Source organism: Vicugna pacos, chromosome 14 (genome assembly GCF_048564905.1).
Source record: "Vicugna pacos chromosome 14, VicPac4, whole genome shotgun sequence".
In the NCBI taxonomy this organism is placed as follows: Eukaryota; Metazoa; Chordata; class Mammalia; order Artiodactyla; family Camelidae; genus Vicugna; species Vicugna pacos.
In genome coordinates, this window is record NC_133000.1 from 26,935,187 (window position 1) to 26,955,374 (window position 20,188).

Here is a 20,188-nt window from a genome sequence, read left to right on the forward strand (position 1 = left end):
AAGATGAAACAAAACTTAAGGATGTCTGATGCCATGAGTAGCTGTTAGTTATTTTCCTTTTGTAGTTGACTCAACAGTATTTATACAACCTTCTGCCAAATTAAAAAAAAAATCAATTGTTCAAGAAAAATATATGAGTCTGTGTGTTGTAGAGGAAGCAGTGTGCTGGCTTGATTAGCTTCTGCTCAACCTCAGACCTATTTTGTACCCCCAAATAAAAACTGCATGCTGTTTCCATCTCCAAAGCCTCTGTCCTTGTTGGGGTACCCTACCTGGTGCTCTCTCTGCCTGCCTAATTTTCCCATCCCTTGTTCTCCATTTGAACTTAGGTCACTATCCAGGAGAGCTTCCCTGCTCCACATCGGCACAGTTAGCTTCCCATTACATACTCCGAAGGCCTGTGTTTCTTATCCTCAGCGTACTTACTTTATTTGTCCTGCCTGGTGGATTATACACCCTCCAAGGACAGGGGCTCCGTTTGCTGAGCCTCCTTTACCCAGTATTTAGCAGAGTCCATGGCCTTACTGAATGAGCGGGTTTATGGTAAGAACGGGCATCTGAACAGCTTATGATGGGCTCTTACATCTAATAGATATTTTATAGACGTACATGGACTTTAGCGAAAGTGTAAGTGTTGTCCAAGAATAAACCAAGCTCACTGTCTAATGGATCCCTTGGTCTTCTTTCATTAAACAGATTGTTCATCAATTATCTTTCAACACAGTTGAAGTAAATTTGATTGAGCTTTTGGTATCAGACAGGACACTGAAGACATGGTGATTAGCAAAACATAGTCCTTTTTTTCTATAAGCAACTCAGATAATGGGTACATAGGCCACTAGATCTGTGTGTAAAGATAATGTTAGTAACCTTTAACTTCAAGAGGCTTAAACTTAGGAACAAAAAGAATGGACAGAAAGAAACCTTGTACTGAAATGCTTTAGTAATAATGGGCAAATTTGCTCTTCATTTAAATTTTCTTTAAAAATTCAATTATTTTTGTGTTAGTATTGCTAGCTATAGGATGGGAAAAACATACCTATGGGAGGCTGATACCACGTTCAGTCCCCCTACAATAAATCTCCCATTTTCAATATGACTGGAACATAAATTGCCACTTATCCAAATGAGGAAATTCAGACATCTCTCAAAATATGTTATTCTAAGAAGCACAGCTTACTACTAATCAAAGGTATGAGAAATACTCTGATGAATGGACTAGCTCCTAAAAGCTCTACACATTCTGCATTTATTTTTTTAAAAAACCCTGAACTCAAATATACTTACTGTTCTAGATATTATTAAAAGGCTTATTTTACACAGAGATTGTTTTTGTAAAAAATAAATCTTACCAGAGTTACAACTCGTGTGTTGTACCTCCATTTCCCCCGAAATTCAGAAAGAAAACAGGAAGCCAAGGGAAAAACAAAAATGATGTACATTGTTATTTTGCTGAGAGGCTAACGGTTTGGGAAGAACTCATCTTTTGTACATACCATGCTTACAGAAATCTCACGAGTCTTCAAACCACGGAGGCCTTGACAAGCTGTTCATGTGTGCAGGACCAGCTTTCCTAGTGGGAGCAGTGCCTGGAAAGTTGACCAACCTCAGAGGACCCGACATTCCTGTCAACTGTTGGTCATTTTCACCAACTGTGGCAGCAAATGTTCACGTTTAAACTTAGTCACCTTATATTTATATGTGTGATTATTTGACAATACTGTACTCAAAGAAAAAGCATTGGTGACAGGAATTCAACTGAGAAAAGTTTTTCTAAAATTATCCATTTTCATCTTTGGTATAGAGGCATAGGAGATTCTGGGGACTCACAGCATTTTGAAACAAAATCATGAAGCCAAGTGGTGAGTCATCTATCAGGACCAACTACAAAACTCCACCAAACAGGAGGCAGGCGAGGCATTTTGAGTTTTACCCCTGGTATTTTTCTAGAAGGCATTTTTAGAATCACACAGGGAGACCGTATAGCTTAAGATCGCAGTCTGGAGTTTCGGAAGGCTTAGATTTTAATTCTATGTTCGTTCCTTGGTGGCTGTGTGACCATGGATAAATGACTTAACTTCTCTGGTAAAGTGGGCTCCAAGAGCATCTCTTCTTCCTGAAGTTGTTATACGTATAACGTGAGATGAGACACAGCACACGCTTAGAACACTGAGGGGCCCACGGTGCTACTTTCGGCACCACAATTCCACACGCTGGGAATGAGCTGCTCCATCGCTCAGACGCGGCAGCCAACAGGGGTCTGAGCCCAGACCCTCAGAAGCAGCTGTTCCTTCCCACGAGGCTCCTTGTCTTTCTTTCCAGACCACTTCTTTCTAGGGTAGGGCTGATTTATTTCAGTTGCATGACCTGGAGCAGGTGCATGAATAAACCAAGACAGTTATTACGTCCGTCAAAGAGATAAGTGAGTGGAGTGTGTGATGGCATGGAGGTGATAATCCCAAGGTAGGGTGTCCACTTATGATTTCATAAAGTCACAGAACACAGATTCCGAGAGTGATAAAGTCCCCCAGGGTTCACAGAGGCCAACCTTCTACCTGAGTAATAAAGTCCTTCGTTATCTCCCAGTCAGACAGAGCTGGCCTTTGCTTGCAGAGGTAACGTGGTGAGGGAGGCTGTGTGAGCAGGGTCGGGGTACACAGAGCAAGGAGACAGGGGCGCCTGTTGTGGGGGGTACCTCCCTCATCCCTCCAGTAAGAATACGGGGTTTGAATTAGATGGCCTCCATTGTCCCTCACAAGGACTTGCTTGGATTCTGACTTGATGATTTCATGACCTTGACGGCCAGCCTCTCATCACTGGGCAGCTCTACAGGTAAAACACTTTCTCATATTTACTGTTGACCCCAGCTCTGTCCTCTGGAGACACCCAGAAAAAGCTCCTTATCTCTTCCATGCTTGTCTTTTAAGGATCTGAAGGCAACCATCCTGTCCTCTGAGCCCTCCCTCCTGCTGAGCACAGATACATGGCATCTCTATTGCCTCCAGCCCTTACCACATAGGTCTCCCTTCTTGTACCACCCAGCAACCCCGCTGTGACCTCAGCATCTTGTTCTGCCCTTTTCCTAACTCCTCACGGATGGCGTGGCCTCTGTCCACACCCCAGTCAGCCAACGTGCCAGACAATGCTCGCAGGTGTGTGGGACATAAGTCTAAGACTGGATCAATGGTTGCCAACCTGTGAGGGTATGTGAAGCTGAAGAGGGCTGGGTTGTTCTCAGAAATGGGCCGTGAGGACCCTCCCTCACCCGCTGTCCTACCAGAGGACAGCACTCCCCAGCTTCTCCTCAAAGTGGGAGGGCGTGCTTGCTGTGGACGCTGAGAACTATCCTTTATTAGCTTGGATGGCTTCATATTTCTCGCTACCTTTACTCCCTCTACTTTATGACTTAGAGCTTTGCAAAGTGTTTCAGAATCCCAGCTTGTCTCAGCTCTGCGGGAGGACGGCGGAAAGGGACCTTCCGTGGTCTGTGCTTTGACCTCCGCTTTAAAGGGGAGCTGGCTCCCCTGGAAGGCAGGGTGGCCGTGACAACAGAACAAGGGGAAGATGTGATTCTGGGTTGTTTCACGTGCAGACATAGATTCCCTGACTCTGCCGCTTCTCAAGTCTCCATCAGCAGACATTCCACCCTTCTGGGTCAGACGTGAGTTAAAATGCACCTGTCCTCCATGAAGGGTAATGCAGCTGTTACCATCCATTTAAAGAACTCAAAGGAGGTTCAGGCATGGAGGAGAAGCCGTAAGGATGACTGAAGCCCAGCTTCTCAGGAACACGGGGGCTTATCAGAATCAAACTTTGCTTCCCTCATGCTCCACCTGGGCCATGCCCAAAGAAGGGTCACGGACAGGGCATCTGGTCTCCACAGGCATGGCTGCCATGCCCACGTGGCACCAGTGTCTTCATGCCTAACAGTGTCCTTGAAGTGTGCCTGTTCTTACGTAAGGGTGTTCTCCTGGCTCCTCAGACAGAAGCTGTTAAGCTTCTCTGGAGAGTGTGAGGAAAGCGATTACAACAGATCAAAGGTGTCCCTCTCCAGGTGAAGTCACGGGGGAGTGCCTGCGAGGCTACTCTCCCACGTGACTGTCATGGTAAAGGCACTGATCTTTGAAACAGTGGGTGGTAAATTGGCAAACTTGGTGAACACATAATGTGTCCTGTAACATACCGGGACCCCAGAAGCCATTAAGGAATGAAGCTGGATACATCTCAATGAGGTCCTTTCATCTCTCAGAGACCTTCAGTATTCATAATACAGGACATAACATTTCATCTAATGGAGACAGTAAATGTTCTGCAGAAAACATAGGGAGTGAGTGCCAGGACATTTTTATGAATTTTCTTATAAAGTTAAAAAAAAATCAGATTTGTTTTCTTCGGGTCAGCAATTCTTTATTTGGGGGAGAGGCTGTGGAGGGAGGGAGGGTACTGGATACAGGCTATAACTCAGGAGGGTGACACCAGGAAGGTCAGGCAGGACAGAATGATGTGTGAGATCACGTTAGAAATATCACCAGATTCCTTGGGGAGTTATAAAAGGGCCTTATTTCTTGTCCTTGCCAAACATCCTATAATACTACGACAAGAGTTTATTTATTATCACAGTCAAATTGGACTCTGACGCTCTGGGGAGGCCCCAGGTGTGGGACGTCAGTCACGACTCCTAACAATCATCAGAATGGCCCTTGTTAGGTCATTAAGGAAAGGAGAGGACTCAAGATGAGACCCTCCAAAGACATGCTTTTTTTTTTTTTTCCCAGGCTGGAGAGGCACCTGTTTGCTTTTATTAGGCAATTAGTTGGTTTTGCATTGAAAGGGCCAAGTATGTGTGCCTGATGAAAGGAAAGAAACACCATTTAAAATCAAGCTTCCCTCAGAGATTGGGTACTTAAATTACAAGGCTGAAATTTTGTTGCTTACTTTTGATATATTTTAACGAATGCTTCACACATACTGAATTTTGAAATTATTACGAAGCATGTAAGTAAAAATGTCTGTATTACTAATATCTACCTGTATCAACTATAATTTGCATTTCTAGACATTATTAACTGTATTAAATATACATGTTAAGTATTTATGGTTAATTAACATACTTTTTTTTTCAATGCAAAGATAGACCTGTTCTACCAGAATTAGCCATGTCTGTGAAAACAGACACTTTGGGGAGAAATTAACTGGAATATACTCATTTGAGGACTTGGTCCCACTTTCAAGGAATAGTTCAGTAAAACAGTTGTCTTGATCTGATTAATTATTTTGTTTTAGCTTCCTTATATTTGACCATCAATCACACCTAGTCAGATTATACATAAAATATTAAGATGAGATTTGTTGGAGATTTATCTTTAAAATAAATTTTCAGTAACTCATAGTTAGAAAACTAGGAAAAAGGAGAAAATCTTACAAACAGGTTTTTAATCCAAACATAACGGAATAAACATGCCAAGAGAAAAATGGAAAGTCTCAAACTTTTGATACAAGGGGTGGGAGTATAGCTTAATGCTAGAGTGCATGCTGAGCATGCATGAGGTCCTGGGTTCGATCTCCAGCAGTACCTCCCTTAAAAACAAAAAAAACAAAAAAAAAAACCCCAAAAAACACTATCTTCAAACTTCTGATACAATTTAAAAAAAAAAGCAAAGCTATGTATGTAATAGACTTACTAAAATATGTTAAAAGCTGTTGTGAAAGAAAATGAATAAGTGGTCCTGAAGAGATAATCTAGAAATTTGGCTTCCAATTTCATCATCTGAATGCCTTTTAAAAATTTGGAATTCAAATAATATAAAATGTATAATAACAGTTCTACAGGAACCTGGAGAATGTTGGTAATATTCATTGCAAGGAGGCACCATCCGGAATCTTCAAAACATTTTTTAATCCAATGGTTGCTGTTGCAAAATGGAGAGCAGAGGGGAAAAGTCCATCATTTTAAGGTTTCCTGAAAGAAATCAACATTCCTTTTAAGTTCTTGTCTCTTGGAGATGCTGAAGGGGGAATGTGATGGAAGTCAAATGTGACACTCAAATCTAAGTAGTTGAGCAGGAGGTGAAGAGACCTCCATGGTCAAACCCTAATTAGGGGCACAATGAACTTTTATTCTACTCCAGATCCATCCCTGGCCTGGCTATAACCTCCTCCTTTACACCCATTTTAAAAGGCAACAGTCTGTTTAGGAATAATGAACTTTTATGGTTTAAGGCTCCATTATTTTCATTTTATGGGGAGACTTAGACTCAGTTCTGAAGTGCCATCCAGTCTTTGTGGTTCTTTGGCAGCTCCACGGGTTTTTATAAAAAGTAGCTCTTGAACAAAATGGCTGAACAGTGTGGCGCGAGGACACACCTGAAGAACACTCATGCCTGGCAAGGGCATGTAACAGTTACCATTCAACAATTCACCAGACAAAAATGAGCACTGGCCAGCTACTGTTCCTTGATCTCAAAATTTTTAATGGTTAGTATGAAGAAAAAGACAATGCATTCACTTTTGGAATTTTTCATTTCTCTTAGCAGTTAACACATTGACCTGCTACTTTCCAAAAATTACAGTCTGTATAAAAGTTTGCCACAAACTCTTCACAAACGTGCTGCCCGTCCACCTGTGCTTATCGATAGATGAGAGTTTAAGGTGAAATGTAGCCAAGATTTGTACATTAGAGATTCACTTTCTAACTAGTAAACTCAGATCTACATTGGATTATGGCATTTTTAAATAAGAATGACTCACCCAGGAGACAATCATTTGTGGCTAAACGAACATTTTGAAGTCGTCGTTGCACCAGATTTTGAATAAATAGCATGGTCACTAGAAGAGTTTTGAAGTTACTTGGTATAAATGATAGCATTTTCTAGATTTAGCCGAAAATTTTCAAGTGAATTACTGAAATGTCTGTTTCCGCATATAAACACTAGGGGTTTGGCATATTTTGTTTAAATATTCAAATATGTTAACAAAAGGACACACATGCACATGTGATTAGATTGCTTTCCTTATTTTTTAATTACTTTAAATATTTAATTGGGAAACCTGTTAACAGCAAGACTTTGCTTTTGGACAAGTCAGTGATCACTTAGTTGTCTGTGTTCTTGCCAAATTCTATGCACTGATGTGAGAGAAAGGGGAGAGGGGTCTCTCTGGGGTTTGTCACTAGGACCTCATCAAGGCACTGAGCTGTGTCAGGTGGTTTTGAGCTGGCTTTTACCTAATTCAAATGAACAAAATCTGTTTGCTCGGAAACACAAAATTGTACCTCAATGCCTGCCTTCAAATTAAAGGTCATCTCTGTAGTTTTCATCTACAGTCGGCTAAAGGAATATTGTGAATTTTAAAACACTGATTCTCACCCCTTGCCCACTGTTGAAGGGGCTTTGATCTGCAAAGGAGAGCAATGTTTTTTGGTTGGCTCTTACCTCTGTCAGCACTTGGTGTTTTCCTCCTGATGACTGCAGTCCTCCTGTTCAGCCTGCTCAGAATGGGCTCCCAGGGCACACACTGGTGCTTTGTGAGCTCTGGGCTCCTGGCTTTTGCCTGAAGGTTGTCCTTCAGCCTCTGCAGACAGATGCTGTTGGGGCCACCCGCCCTGTTTTGAGACTTCCCTGCCTTCCTCTGGCCTGGGAGGCTGTGTCATCTTCATTTCCCTTTACTAGCCAGGCTGTTTCTCTCCTGTGTCTGCTCCCCGGCCCTAAGTTGACGGAGTATTTACCTGCCATCTGGTGTGTCCAAACTATCGGGTGGCATTTCAGTTTTGTTTCTGAAATTCCCAAGTCTTTGCAAAATCACGTTGTGGATAGATAGTCAGAACTCTTTCATTTACCTTCTTTCCTTGCTGTTAGGGCTTCTGTCTGCTGAAAGGTGTAAATTTGCCTTTTCTGATTTTTAAGATCTGTTTTCAGGAAAATAGGAGTTGTAACTGGAGGGCAAAATGGACATTTCAGCAACACAGATGACAACAATTTATTCCTACCTTGGCTCTGGCTAACACTCTGCTCCCCAATGTCTATAAACAGGGCCTGGTTCATAGTCCTAATTAATTAACTTTATTAACTTGGAGCTGAAAGGAGGTGGCAACTTAAACAAGGAAATAAAAAGCAGTGGACCTCGCCAGACTAGTCCCATATAACTGCTTTTTAACTGAAGGTAAAAGAGCAGTCACTTGCTTATTGCATGGTCATAAAGCAAAAGACATGTTTAGACTGCTCAGCAGAGTCTATTTCCAGCTTATCCACAGAGTATGCTAACTACAAAAAAAAAAAGCAACTTTTTTTCATTTAGTGCAAGTAGCAAGTTTATTTTCTTTGATACAGAATTAAGAGTTAATCCGATGCCCCAAAGGAGGTAAAATTGCAACATTTGCATAGGAAAACCTTCATTGAAACATTTCAGATCTTTGTTAAAGTTATTGATTGTCAGATCCAAGAAACTGCAATTTCAAGTGGGTTCACAGAAATTAAAAAATTCGTTACTTAGGAAGTTTCACAATGGCAATTCTATCCCAGAGTCATAATTACCGGGGGGTGGGGGGGAACGTTCTCTTGGCTGACTTTTCGGCAGCACTGTAATACCGTGTACATCCACTTTGTACAAAAGCATGTGCATTTTGCAAAAAGAGTGTATCTTCCTATTACATCATTTTTGGAAGTGTGTTCAATTGCAGCCTAGTCTCCTACAGGGTCTAATTAACATGAATTCAACAATGATGCTAATTAGCTCACCAATCATTTCCTCTCGGCTCTGTTACATTCAGTTGTATGTTTTCCATGCTACGCCGACAGCACGCAGATCCCAATTAAGGAGAAACGTGGGTCTATATAAATAACATACGTGGAACATACATGGATATGGAGCAAGACTCGAGGCTGATGACTTGATGTTCATTAATGTTGAAAATAGTAAAGTGAACATTACAGTGACTTAGAAAGATGGTATTTTCTTGAGGACACATTGCTGAACACATGGCCACCTACCTGCTCTCTAAAACATTATGTATAATTTCACCACCAAATATAGAACACATGAACACCAGAAGACAAAGAAAAAGCATTAGAGCCCATTACAACCCTGAATAAGCCAAAACCTCAAGTACACAGAAAGAGCATAGCAACCATGTATTTAGCTTTATTTTTCTAATATATATCATAATTTAAACCTATATAAAGTCACTTACAGAAAAAGCAATTTTTTTCAAGTGTTACAGCTGAGAGCATGGCTTTCTATTCAGCTTAATCATTTTTTTTACCAGTTTAATTTATAAAGCTCGTAATCTTGCCAGCAGGGCTTCAACTTCGGGAATGGATTCATTTTTAGAAACAGGGCCAGTAAGTTCCATTTCCTTTTTTCTGTTGCTTTCTGCATTACAGGCTTCCTTCTTCTCAGCTGCCTTGATCCTCCCTGTGGACGTGTGAGTGTCTAGATTATAATTAAGCTCCTTGGCGACTGGAGTCCTTGTTGAGTTGCAATTGATATTGTGGTGTGAACGTGACCCTTCCATCAACTGCAACTTCTGATTTTCTACAGGAAGGAAGAAGAAACATGAAACTTATCACTGTGATAAGCAAGGACTGTGCACATTATGAAATATTAAAATAATTCTTCTCAGCCAACAACTTCTTTCAGACTAAACTAAAAAATATTCAACAGTCAGGCAGATTTAAAATAAATACAAAGAATAAGCTAAAAAATATAGACAAGCGACCATTTCATTAGCATTAATACTTATTTCCTTCTTCTTCTGTGCCTGAAATATCTATAACTCAAGTTATTTTCAAGGCTTTGTCTTGGATTTCATTCAGGTCTCTGCTCACATGTCATCTAGAGAGATTGTCTCTAACCATCCATCTAAAATAGCCATCACTCTTTTCATCACTGTCTTCTTACCCTCATCTTTCCCTTCACAGAAGGCACATGACAGGACACATGAGATATTTGTTTACTTGGCTGTGGTCTACCTCTTTACTAGAATGTAAGCTCCAAGACAGCAGGGACATTTTTCTAAATCCTGCTGTAACACTGGTGCCTAGAATGGCCATGGAGCAAAATAGATGCTCAATAAATATGCATTGGGTAAAGGAATTATTTCCACACTCTATGACCCAAGACAAGCATTAGTTTGAATGATAACGAGGTTTATTTCCTTTTCGAACAAAATCAAGGAAGAAAGTTTCTACTGGGAATTTTTAAATTCAGTGCTTTCTCTTAAAAGAAATACTGAATTTGGCAGGCAAATTGTTAAAACTTCCTAGCAAATCAAGATAATATCGTAACTTGTCAAAGATATACATATATATTCATACAGACCTGTAACTTATAAACACGTATACATTCTTTTATTGGTAAGTGACTGGGATCCTGACTTATCCAGGCTGTCAGGGGAGGGGAGCAATCCTAATAGCTAAATGGCTCTAACTGATTGACTTTCCCAAAGAGCAAATTTTCTTTTCATTAGCTTGACTCTCAGATCGCACAACCTGAAGAGTGATCTCTCTCACAGATCTCCAACTTTAGAAAAACAGACACCTTCAATATTCATGTAACCTTGAACGGGGCTTGCAAATGGCTTCAACAAACTTGACATGACATTTACAGTTTTTTTGGTTATTCGCTGCGAGATGTTCCATTATCCCAACAGTGATGACTCTGGAGCACAAGCAGTCACTCCTGACAGTGTGTTTTATGTGAGTGCTGAAAATTCCAACCGAAAACAGCTTGTCCATTAAAAGGCGGCAGCTGAAGATATTTACTGCACTGTCACTTCCTGACCAGGGGCTTCCAGTGATGGATGAGTATTTTACGCACTTTCCTGGACAATCTCAACAAATTTTAGAAGTATGATCACCTTTTAGCTGTTCGAAGAAAATAAATACACTTTTCCTACCACCGTTTCTATCAGGTGGGCAACTGGTACTCAGAAGTCAAAATCTAACAGAGCAGTGACTTTCTCTTAGAGCTGTTTATGCTCTATCATTTAGAATGTACATATTATATTTGCAGTAAAAGGCTCAGACGATGCAGTATTCCTACAGTTCCCATGACTGCACAATTTTTTTCCCCTAGCACCCTCCTCCTGCCCCCAAAGTGTTTGAAAACCGCATTGTAGCTAAGTGCAAATTTTTGGTCGGCTTACTGCTGCGTCCCCCTAATGTACCTATCTTTTCTTGTCATTTGATTCCTTGTAAATGACCCCATCATGATGCTGTCTCCACCAAACCAGTTTATTCTGCTGCTGGGCAACTCTCACTACATTTTTGATAACCGAGAAGAGATTAAATTGGTTTAAATGTGGGTCTGTGATAATCTACACAAATCAAGCATTCTGCACCTTCTCTGCCTATAATGTACCAAGCCCAATGCTACATGTGGTGAAGTGAAAAGAGCATGGGATTTTAAGGTGACCTTGGCTTGAAATCCAAGCTCCACCACTTGGCTTTAACTGGGTACCTCTTCTCTTTGAGGTACTGCTTCTAATAATCCACCTCAAAGAGGAGTTGTGAGGACCAAAAGCAAGAAAGGAGGGGACACCTCCTGAACGGATATGTCTTGTCTTTCTCTTCCTCTTTACAAGCTTTGCGAGGGAGGCTTCCACCACCCAAGGCTGGTTCAGATGCGCTGACCTTTCTGACTCTCTGGTGACCGTGCCCATGAGGGCTGAAATACCATTTTATTAATAGCTTGCATTTAGATAGCACCTTTATTTCTAAGGAATTTGTTGCAATTTAAACATCACCACCCTCATTTCATAGATTGAGAGGTGAAAGCAAAAGGAGGTTAAGTCATTTGCTTAGACTGAGTTACCCAGTAAATCAGGGGCAGAAGCCAAATGCCATCTCTAGAGAGACCAAGGCTGTCTTAAAGAAATTTAAAAAGCTTTTGCTAAGGAAAAGTGCTAAGTAATTCAAAGCAAAGTTTCATAATAACGAGATCCTGTACTCATACTTCAAAATGCTTTCTGACACATTTAACACGCCCAATAACTTTGTAACACAGAGGGTGTACCTATGTAAACTACCTCAGCACAGGATCTCCAAGGTCACACATACACTCCCTTTCTTTCCTGGTCTCACGGAAATTCATGACTGTGAGCTTCATGTATAACCGGCACTCCATTACAATTCCATTCTCCTAGACAGGCCTGTCACCCCTCCTCCTCTCCCAGCAAATGTCCACCATGTTCTCTTTCACTTGCATTTAACTCATTTGTAGAAGCAATCAGGAGAGAAACCCCAGAAGCTTCCTGCACCCACAACATCCATCTACTCGTTGCAGGCACATACACTCCTTCTGCCTGAGGATCTGTGCTCCCCTCTGAGGACCACCCATAAGGGTGCCTGTCTTTCTCTCTGACAAGCTGTGCCCTCTCTCTACCGTGTCATAAAGGTTTCTTCTTCATGTAATTATTCCCCTCAACATATAAATACTGTTAGGCAGTTAGATAAGTTGGGGCACCGGGCACATAGGTGGAGGAGAAGGAGGAAGGACGGTCTGGAAAATGGCAGTATGCCTGCCTTCTGGATAAAGGGGCTTTATTTACTCTAAATGAGTGCCAGCAAGAAGCCAGTTAGAACCTGATGGCCACAACTGTAAAGTAGTGACAAGGATCTAACTGGACATCACCCAGTGCTCATGTAATAAAATTAGTATTGCAGTTTAGGCACCCCCATGGGTTTTTCTGTGTGCATCATGGGTAAGGAAATGCACAAAAGGAGATGATCATGACTAAGCACTCCAGGGACAAGAGCCATCAATTAATCAGGAGATCTCCTCTAAGTGAGGGACTAAGAGAAGGAGCAAACAAAGACCATTTTATCTGCCCTGGGATCAGCCCACCTCCTGTTCTTGGAGCTGTACTTTCCCTTTGCTAAATAAAACCTTTAAAATCTTTTGCTACACAATGCTTTGTCTCCTGGCTGATTGCCTGTTTTCCAGGTGTGACAAGAACTGGGGTCTTTTCAATTCTGCTTTTGGGGTAATAGTACTATATTATAATAATCCCAGTTTTAGAGAGAGAGGGAAAAAAAACTATTTGACTCCACATCCTACTCCACTTACTACCTCAGTTGTGATTGTCTTTGTAGCAAAATATCTCAGAAGGATTGATCATACTTCTGTCTCATTTTCTGTCTTCCTATTTTTCTCTTGAACCCACTCCAGTCATGCTTTTGACCCTCTACTCTTCTGAAACAGCTCTTGTCAAGGTCACTAGTAAACTCTGTGTTGCTAAAACACAAGGCCTGTACACCCACTTGGATATTTTTGTCCTTCTTTAGTCTACCTGTACCAGATCCAAGGATGAAACGCCCAGTAGAACCCGCGTTTTTCTTTTACTGCTTGCTCTTTGAACTTCTTTGGAGGCTCAGGTGGATAACAATGGGTGGGCCAGTACAGGCAAGAGCATTTCCACCCTACTGAGAAAACTCCAAGTAGTGGTGGGCTAGCTTTTGGGACAAAATGATAAGAAGAAAAACCAAGCTGGCATGTAACTCTTCTGTGGTTTTAGGTGGAGAATCTTTTGACAAGATAATATTAAATGGAAACAGGAAATCAAAAAAGTCCACAAGGATTTTAGAAATTCCTAGATCACATCTCTTCACTCCAACCCTCACATTTCTCTCTCAGCAACCCAACAGCCCCCACCCTAGTCCCCGGGCTTAGGAAGCCCAAGCTGTGGAACAGAGGGAGTCACATCCTAATTTGCAAAACAATAAATGCAGTTGGGTTGGAGAAAGAATCTCCTGTCCCACTGCAAACTAGAGAAAATATTTACAGGTAGAGGACTCTCCCAAGTTGCAAGATCACTTTTACACATAAATTTTATTATAATGTTGGTTCAAGGCCAGGTGTCTTTTGCCATTAATTTTATTTTAGAAGTCCACTATTGGTGGTTTCATGTGGGCTGAACTGGAGATCCAAATTCCACACAAAAACACACTTAGTTTCCAAATGGTTCACTCCAGACATCAGGGATGCTGCAACCCTGTAAGTTGGAGAGATCTCTATAGAGGTGCTGCTGGTGGGCTCATATCTCTTTTAAATGAAAGATGACATACTTGGACACATGGAAGATAAGGCTGGGTGTCAATTAAAAAACAAGCATGTTCTATTTCCCCTCAAGTCAAATCCTTACCAATACACATTGTTAAATGGAACCTTAAAAATACTAAGGTAAAGTGGAATGATTACTTAAGTCTCCAAAGAGTGGAAGTTATTTTATGAATCGAATGCAAAGTTGTTGTTTTCCTCCCTTCCTTCCTTCCTCTCTCCCTCCCTCCCTCCCTTTTTTTCTCTCTTTCTTTCTTGTATTTAAGGTATTACAATTGATGTCTTGAAGAGAACTGTGATCTATCCAGGACTACAGCCAATATCCAGGCCACTGGATACAGTGACTGGAGTACAGATGGGCCAGGACCAGCTGCCATTCTTAGTACCAGGTCAGTAAGGGAATCCAACCCACACATCTTGGATTGACACTTCTGTGGAATTAAACAGGCTGAGAACACATGCTATTTTCCTTTTACTAAAAATTCACTTATTTTGATTTAATTCCTCATAGGATTCTTACCAGAAGAATTGATTCTGGAGTCCCACAACAGCGTTTTTCTGAAACTAAGTGAAGAGTTGATAATTGTTGAAAACCCACTAGACTTAAAAAAATGAGAATAAAAACCTTAAACTACATTCAGGGTTGGATCCCATATGACGTTGGGCAGATTGTAGATCTGGATGACAAAGAACTAAACCCCACACCCCGACCCCTAAACCCACCATCCTGAGCTAACCTTTTCACCCTTTCATCTTAACACAAAACACACAGGAACCAGGAAGTTGCTGACAAGAAAGCTAATATAAACATATGCAACTTAGCATCTAAATGAGGAAATATTTCAGCCAACAGTCCTTACACTTCTCCAGCTGGGAAGGTGAAGGCCAAGACCCTGGCTGACAGCCCTTGGGGAAAACCCTCTCTGCTACAGGAAGTATCAGTTATGGTTCAGAAAGAGGCATTACTCCCTTTAGGTCAGTATTGATCCTCCATCACATTGTGGTTCTAATGGGCACTGGCTTCTCAGAAGTGCCAACTCTCAGATGAAATATAAAATTGAGCTCCTGCCTTTTGTGGTCAATGGAGAGCCTGTAGCAGCTTTGACAGGAGAAAGAATAGAGAACTCTGGTGTCCTAACTTCACTGCATCTATTCAGTCTTCCTGAAGTTTGGTCTCTCCTTACAATTCTTTACCTTTTGCTCTTAACTATTACCTTGACCTACTAAGTAGCTGTTTGTTTCATCCCAGCAATGGCATCACTTTGGCAGGAGGGAAAAAATGACCCATAAATATAACCTTTAAAGCACTACTGGGTCTACATGATAGTAAAGTGTGTGACAAATATATGTTTTTAATCTATGCACTAACTGGAGTCAGGGCTGGCCGCCAGCAGCCCATACCCCTGTGGTTTTCCTTACTGCTGATTTACTGACACTATAAATAATTGTCTTCCCTTTGCTTCATTCGGCTGTTTACTTTATCTTTTGTGTTGAAAATGTATAAAAATGATAAAAAGAGCAAAAGGGCATTTTGTATATGGTTAAAATCTTTTAGGAGTGCCAAGAAACTCTTATTGAAACCAATTACACAGAAACAAAAACAACAACACAAAACAATTACTCCCTCAATTCAAACAGACAAAGCAGAGGATGATAAATAAAAGATATTTTTGAATAGAGGAGATAACTGACAATTAAATTAGGGAGTTTTATTTCTTTTTTTGCATAAACTCATTATATATACACTTCTCTTTAGTCTTGTTCTATTTCATTGCCTTTTATATACAAATCTAAAAACAACACTGCATTTTGCAGTTTCCTCTACTGGGCCTTCCTGAATTCTATGCAAGAAGGACCTCGAGATGGTGCAGGCTCCTGGGCACAGGACATCCAGGATCAGTCCGACCTCTTTCCTCGTCATGCAGACCCTTCCATTCAACTGCTTATCTTCCTGATTTTTAATATATTACTTGAATTGAATGCCCCACTCTATTTGCTTCCCTGTCTCTCACCTCTCTACCTGGTTCTTAGCAAATTCTAATTTGGCTTTCATCCGTACCTTTCTGTTAAACCTGCTCCCTACAAGATTCCCAGAAGCCTCAAAATCCCTGAACTCAATGCAGTTTTCCGATGCCGTGTTTTCTCTTACAGTTGCAACACTTTGGAGCATGTGTATTTAAGACTGTGGTAACTGCCTACTGCCCGCTCCCCAAAACCCCCCCAAAAAATAAATAAAAACACTTCCTTAAAAAAACAAAACAAAAACAAACCCAACTTGGTTAGCCTTTGTCCCGTTCCTGGGAGGGAGCCTCTAATCCCTTGAATTAACAGAGTGATAAGAGTGTCTTTTTTATTCACAGTGGGCCCTTCTGATATTTATGCTAATGAGGATAATTTATGATAATAATGATAATTTATGCTCATGATGGGACCCTTTTTAGTTTATGGTAATGAGTGATTCAGAATAGGAGATGGCCACATCACAAAGACCAATCATGGAGGGTTGGGAGGTGGAGACTGAGTTCAATCATGTGACCTGTCACTCATGTCTAAGTCATGAAGCCTCAATACAAACTATGGACACTGAAGATCAGGTGAGTTTTCCTGGTTGGCAATACGTACTGTCACACACCGACAACAAGACGTACATCGTCACATAGCGATGTGCCGGGGCTGGGGGGTAATGTATCCCTAAGGACAATAGAAGTTTCATGTTTGGGACCTGTTTGGCTGGTGTCCTCTACTATAATAAAGATGTAATACTAAGTACAGCACTTTCTTGAATTCTATGAGTCATTCTAGTGAATTATTGAACCTGAGGGGATAGTAAGAACCCCTAGATCTGAATCCAGCTGGTCTGAAGTGAGGGTGGACAGGGAACCCCAAACTGGCAGCTGGTGTGTGAGATAAGGGCACTGTTTTGGAAGACTGTGACCAGTGAAGTTTGGCCCACCTCCAGGTAACTGGTGTCATAAGTCATTACAGAATGTCATCTGTAACTTCGTATATTATTATATAATTAATAATATCAGTATCATCACCTTACCTTTACATATGGGTATTCTATAGTTTGCAAATGCTTTCCCCACACATCTGATTCTCATAACACTCCTGTGTGATGGGCGACCTGGGTGTATTGACCTTGTTTTATGTAAAGTTGAGGCAGCGGACATAACTTTCAGGCAGAGCCAGAGACAAAACTCAAGTCCTCAGACTCCCGGTTAGCACCTCCCATCAAGACAAGGCCCTTTACCTCGCTTATTTGTCCACATTTGATGATTCATTCTTAGTCTTCTAATTTATGTTACCTTCTTAGCCTCTCCCAAACACAAAGGTATCTCTCTCCATGTGCGGCCATTTCTCATGGTTAGTTCCCAGGCCTTTTTTTTTTTTCCTTTCCTGTCCTTTCTACATTCTTTACAAAGATTTCACAACCATCTCCTCTAGGAAGGAAACTCCCACATCTGCATCTCCAGCCCTAAGGGGAGCACTCCAGTCCTGTGCCCATCTCAGCCTTTCTATGCAAACACCCTACCATAATCAAACAACACACCTGCAAGTCAAGCTTTCATGTCCAAAGCAACCTCCCCTTCACACTAACATACCGAAGCCAGTCACAGCATCCCTTTACCGGTCCTGCTCTCTATTGCTGACAGCTGTCTCAGGCTACCACACACTTGTGGTCAGCACTGTGTGGCTTAGCAGCTATTAAGTAAATGGTTTCTAAAGTATGAAATTGCCTGTCAGCTAATAGATACCAGATAGTAAACAACTGGATCTTTTGATCTGCTGGTTTATGAGGAAGAAGGTGAGGAAATAACACAGGGATATGGTTTCTGTTTTAGTTATCGAATACATACTATATCTGACAAGCCTTTTACATGCTATTTAAAAATTTTTCTAACAACCCTAAAATACAGGTATTAACAACTCTGTTTTATAAATGAGGAAATTGAGGTTTAGAGAAGTCCAGGAAATGTCAAGGCCACACAGACTGACATTTGCCTCTGGCAAACCCAATCCAAGTCTTATTCCCCCATGGCTCTGGGGCACAGGATTGGGGCACAGCAGAAAGACACATTGTCGAAGGTAAAGAGCACTTGACCTCTGGGGGTTTGTGGAAAGGCCTATTCCCATGCTGATCACTGGGAAGCCATACTGGAAAATAACCAGCTGAATAATTACACAGGACCTAAATATTTTCCTGAAGTCACTTCTAAGTCATATTTTACAGTGTGTTTCAAGTATTTTTATTTTTTATACTTCCTAATTCAACATTAGAAATTTCCAGTGTACAAATGTTGCTTCTGAGTGAGGAACGTATGCTATTTCAACTCCATTTCTCTTTCATAGAATCATATAGTGCAGAATCATGCAATCTCAGGATTGGAAAGACCCTTGGTTACTTGGTAGAACCATCAAGCCAATGCTTGAATCCCACTTATTCAGCATCTGGTCAGGTGACTGTCCAGCCTAAGTCTGAAGACCTCCGGTCATATCCTCACACTCTCACAGGGCAACATAGTCCTCTAATAATTAAATGTTTTACCTTACATTTATCTAGTCACTGGCCCTACTGATTTCTCCCATGAGGACTACATTAGGAGTCTAATTCCTCTTCCTCCTCAACTACTTAAAGACAGGTATCACATTCCCCCAAAATTCTCTCTGCCAAGACAGATAACCACAATTTCTTCAACTGTTCCTCCAGAGATCTTGAGTGGAAGTTATGGTTAAGTCAACTCACTAGTTAACCCTCCTAGTATATAGCCATGATAACCACGGTAAGTCTGAGTCCTTGAAACATTTAAGACGCTGTCATTTCTATTATGAACATGCAAAGTCATATTCATGTAGTAGTTCAAAATTCTAGGGAAAACCAAACCCATTAGCATATCCAGTACTACAGAACAAAAGAAGTATATTCTCATGGAGTCCTTTTGAATACATCCTTTAAAAAATTTCCACGTGGACTTAATACTTGAAGTTGATTTTCAGTATATGCCTAATAAAAATCTGCTTAAGCCTATTTTTATTCATTAGAGAATTCAATCCAGGGGTACATTTGTAATGGGAATCCTTTAAAATTAATTTTACATATGACTGTTTATATAGAAATGTTCCTTTACTTCTCTCCAGCCTGTCACCAAGCATATACTACACTGATCATATGTTAAAGATAGTAATATGTCCAAGGAGTGAGAAAAACAAACTCATATCCATCTAATTCTGATCTAACTTGCTAGAATGTAAGCTCCACGAAGACAGGATTTTTTTATTTGCTTAGAATAAGACAATACTTAGAATAGTGCCTGTTTTATAACGAGTGTTTAAAACATTATTTCTTGAGTGACTGAACCTAAGCATGATGTGATTTTACCACCTTGTTCCATATTAATCTTTTCCAAAGAACACACTTTAGAATAACATTACAAATGACAAACTGATGACATATCATTTTTGTTTAAGGTATATTTTTATGCTTTGTGGCCTCTTGAGGACCTGGAGTTGAGTGTAGAATAGTGCCTGCTGTCCAACAGAAATATAATGAGCATCATAAAAGTGGGCTACACATGCTACTTAAAATTTCCTGGAAGGTACATTAAATATTGGGGACAAAATCAGGTGAATTTAATTTTAATAATATGCTTTACTTAACCAAATGTCAACTGTTGTCAATTCATCATATAAGCAACATAAAAAATATATTAAAGAAATGTTTAATTTTTTGCTGGTACTAAGTCTTCAAAATCAAGCATGTATTTTACACTTACAGTCCATCTCAATTCAGACCAGTCACCTTTCAAGAGCTCAAGAGCCACATCTGGCTGTTGGCCACTGGACTGGACAGCACACGTCTAGCACCTGGAGTTCCCACCAGTGCTACTGCCTGTAAGATCTCTGAGTCGGACATCAAATTTATAGAAAATTTCAGTGATGAGCATCTCAGTTGGATTTTAGACTCTTAGAAAGCTAATAATTCCTATTAAAAATTTAGGAATTATGACAAAAATAATTTTAAAACTTCAGTTAGAAGTTCAAATTGGAATAATTCATAGCCTAATGGAAATCAATATTGTTCATTTACCCATATTTACTAAAAACACTTCTCTATTTATATTTATTATTATATATT

General features: G+C 40.6%; 1 protein-coding gene and 1 long non-coding RNA gene across 8 annotated transcripts in view; one reads left to right on the forward strand and one right to left on the reverse strand.

The window, feature by feature from the left end:
* Positions 1–2,751: 2,751 nt before the first annotated feature.
* LOC140701204 (uncharacterized) lies at positions 2,752–19,937 on the forward strand. The gene is made up of 3 exons (XR_012080163.1): positions 2,752–2,832; positions 14,319–14,441; positions 19,829–19,937. It is a non-coding gene; the product is annotated as an uncharacterized lncRNA (long non-coding RNA).
* The window catches only part of DIAPH3 (diaphanous related formin 3), a 473,996-nt gene continuing 462,918 nt past the window's right edge, over positions 9,111–20,188 (reverse strand). For all 7 annotated transcript variants that reach the window (XM_072976641.1, XM_072976639.1, XM_072976638.1 and 4 more), the window contains one exon: positions 9,111–9,528. In XM_072976641.1, the coding sequence (XP_072832742.1) occupies positions 9,266–9,528 (263 nt within the window). In that variant the 3' untranslated portion in view covers positions 9,111–9,265. The remainder of the gene's footprint in view (positions 9,529–20,188) is intronic.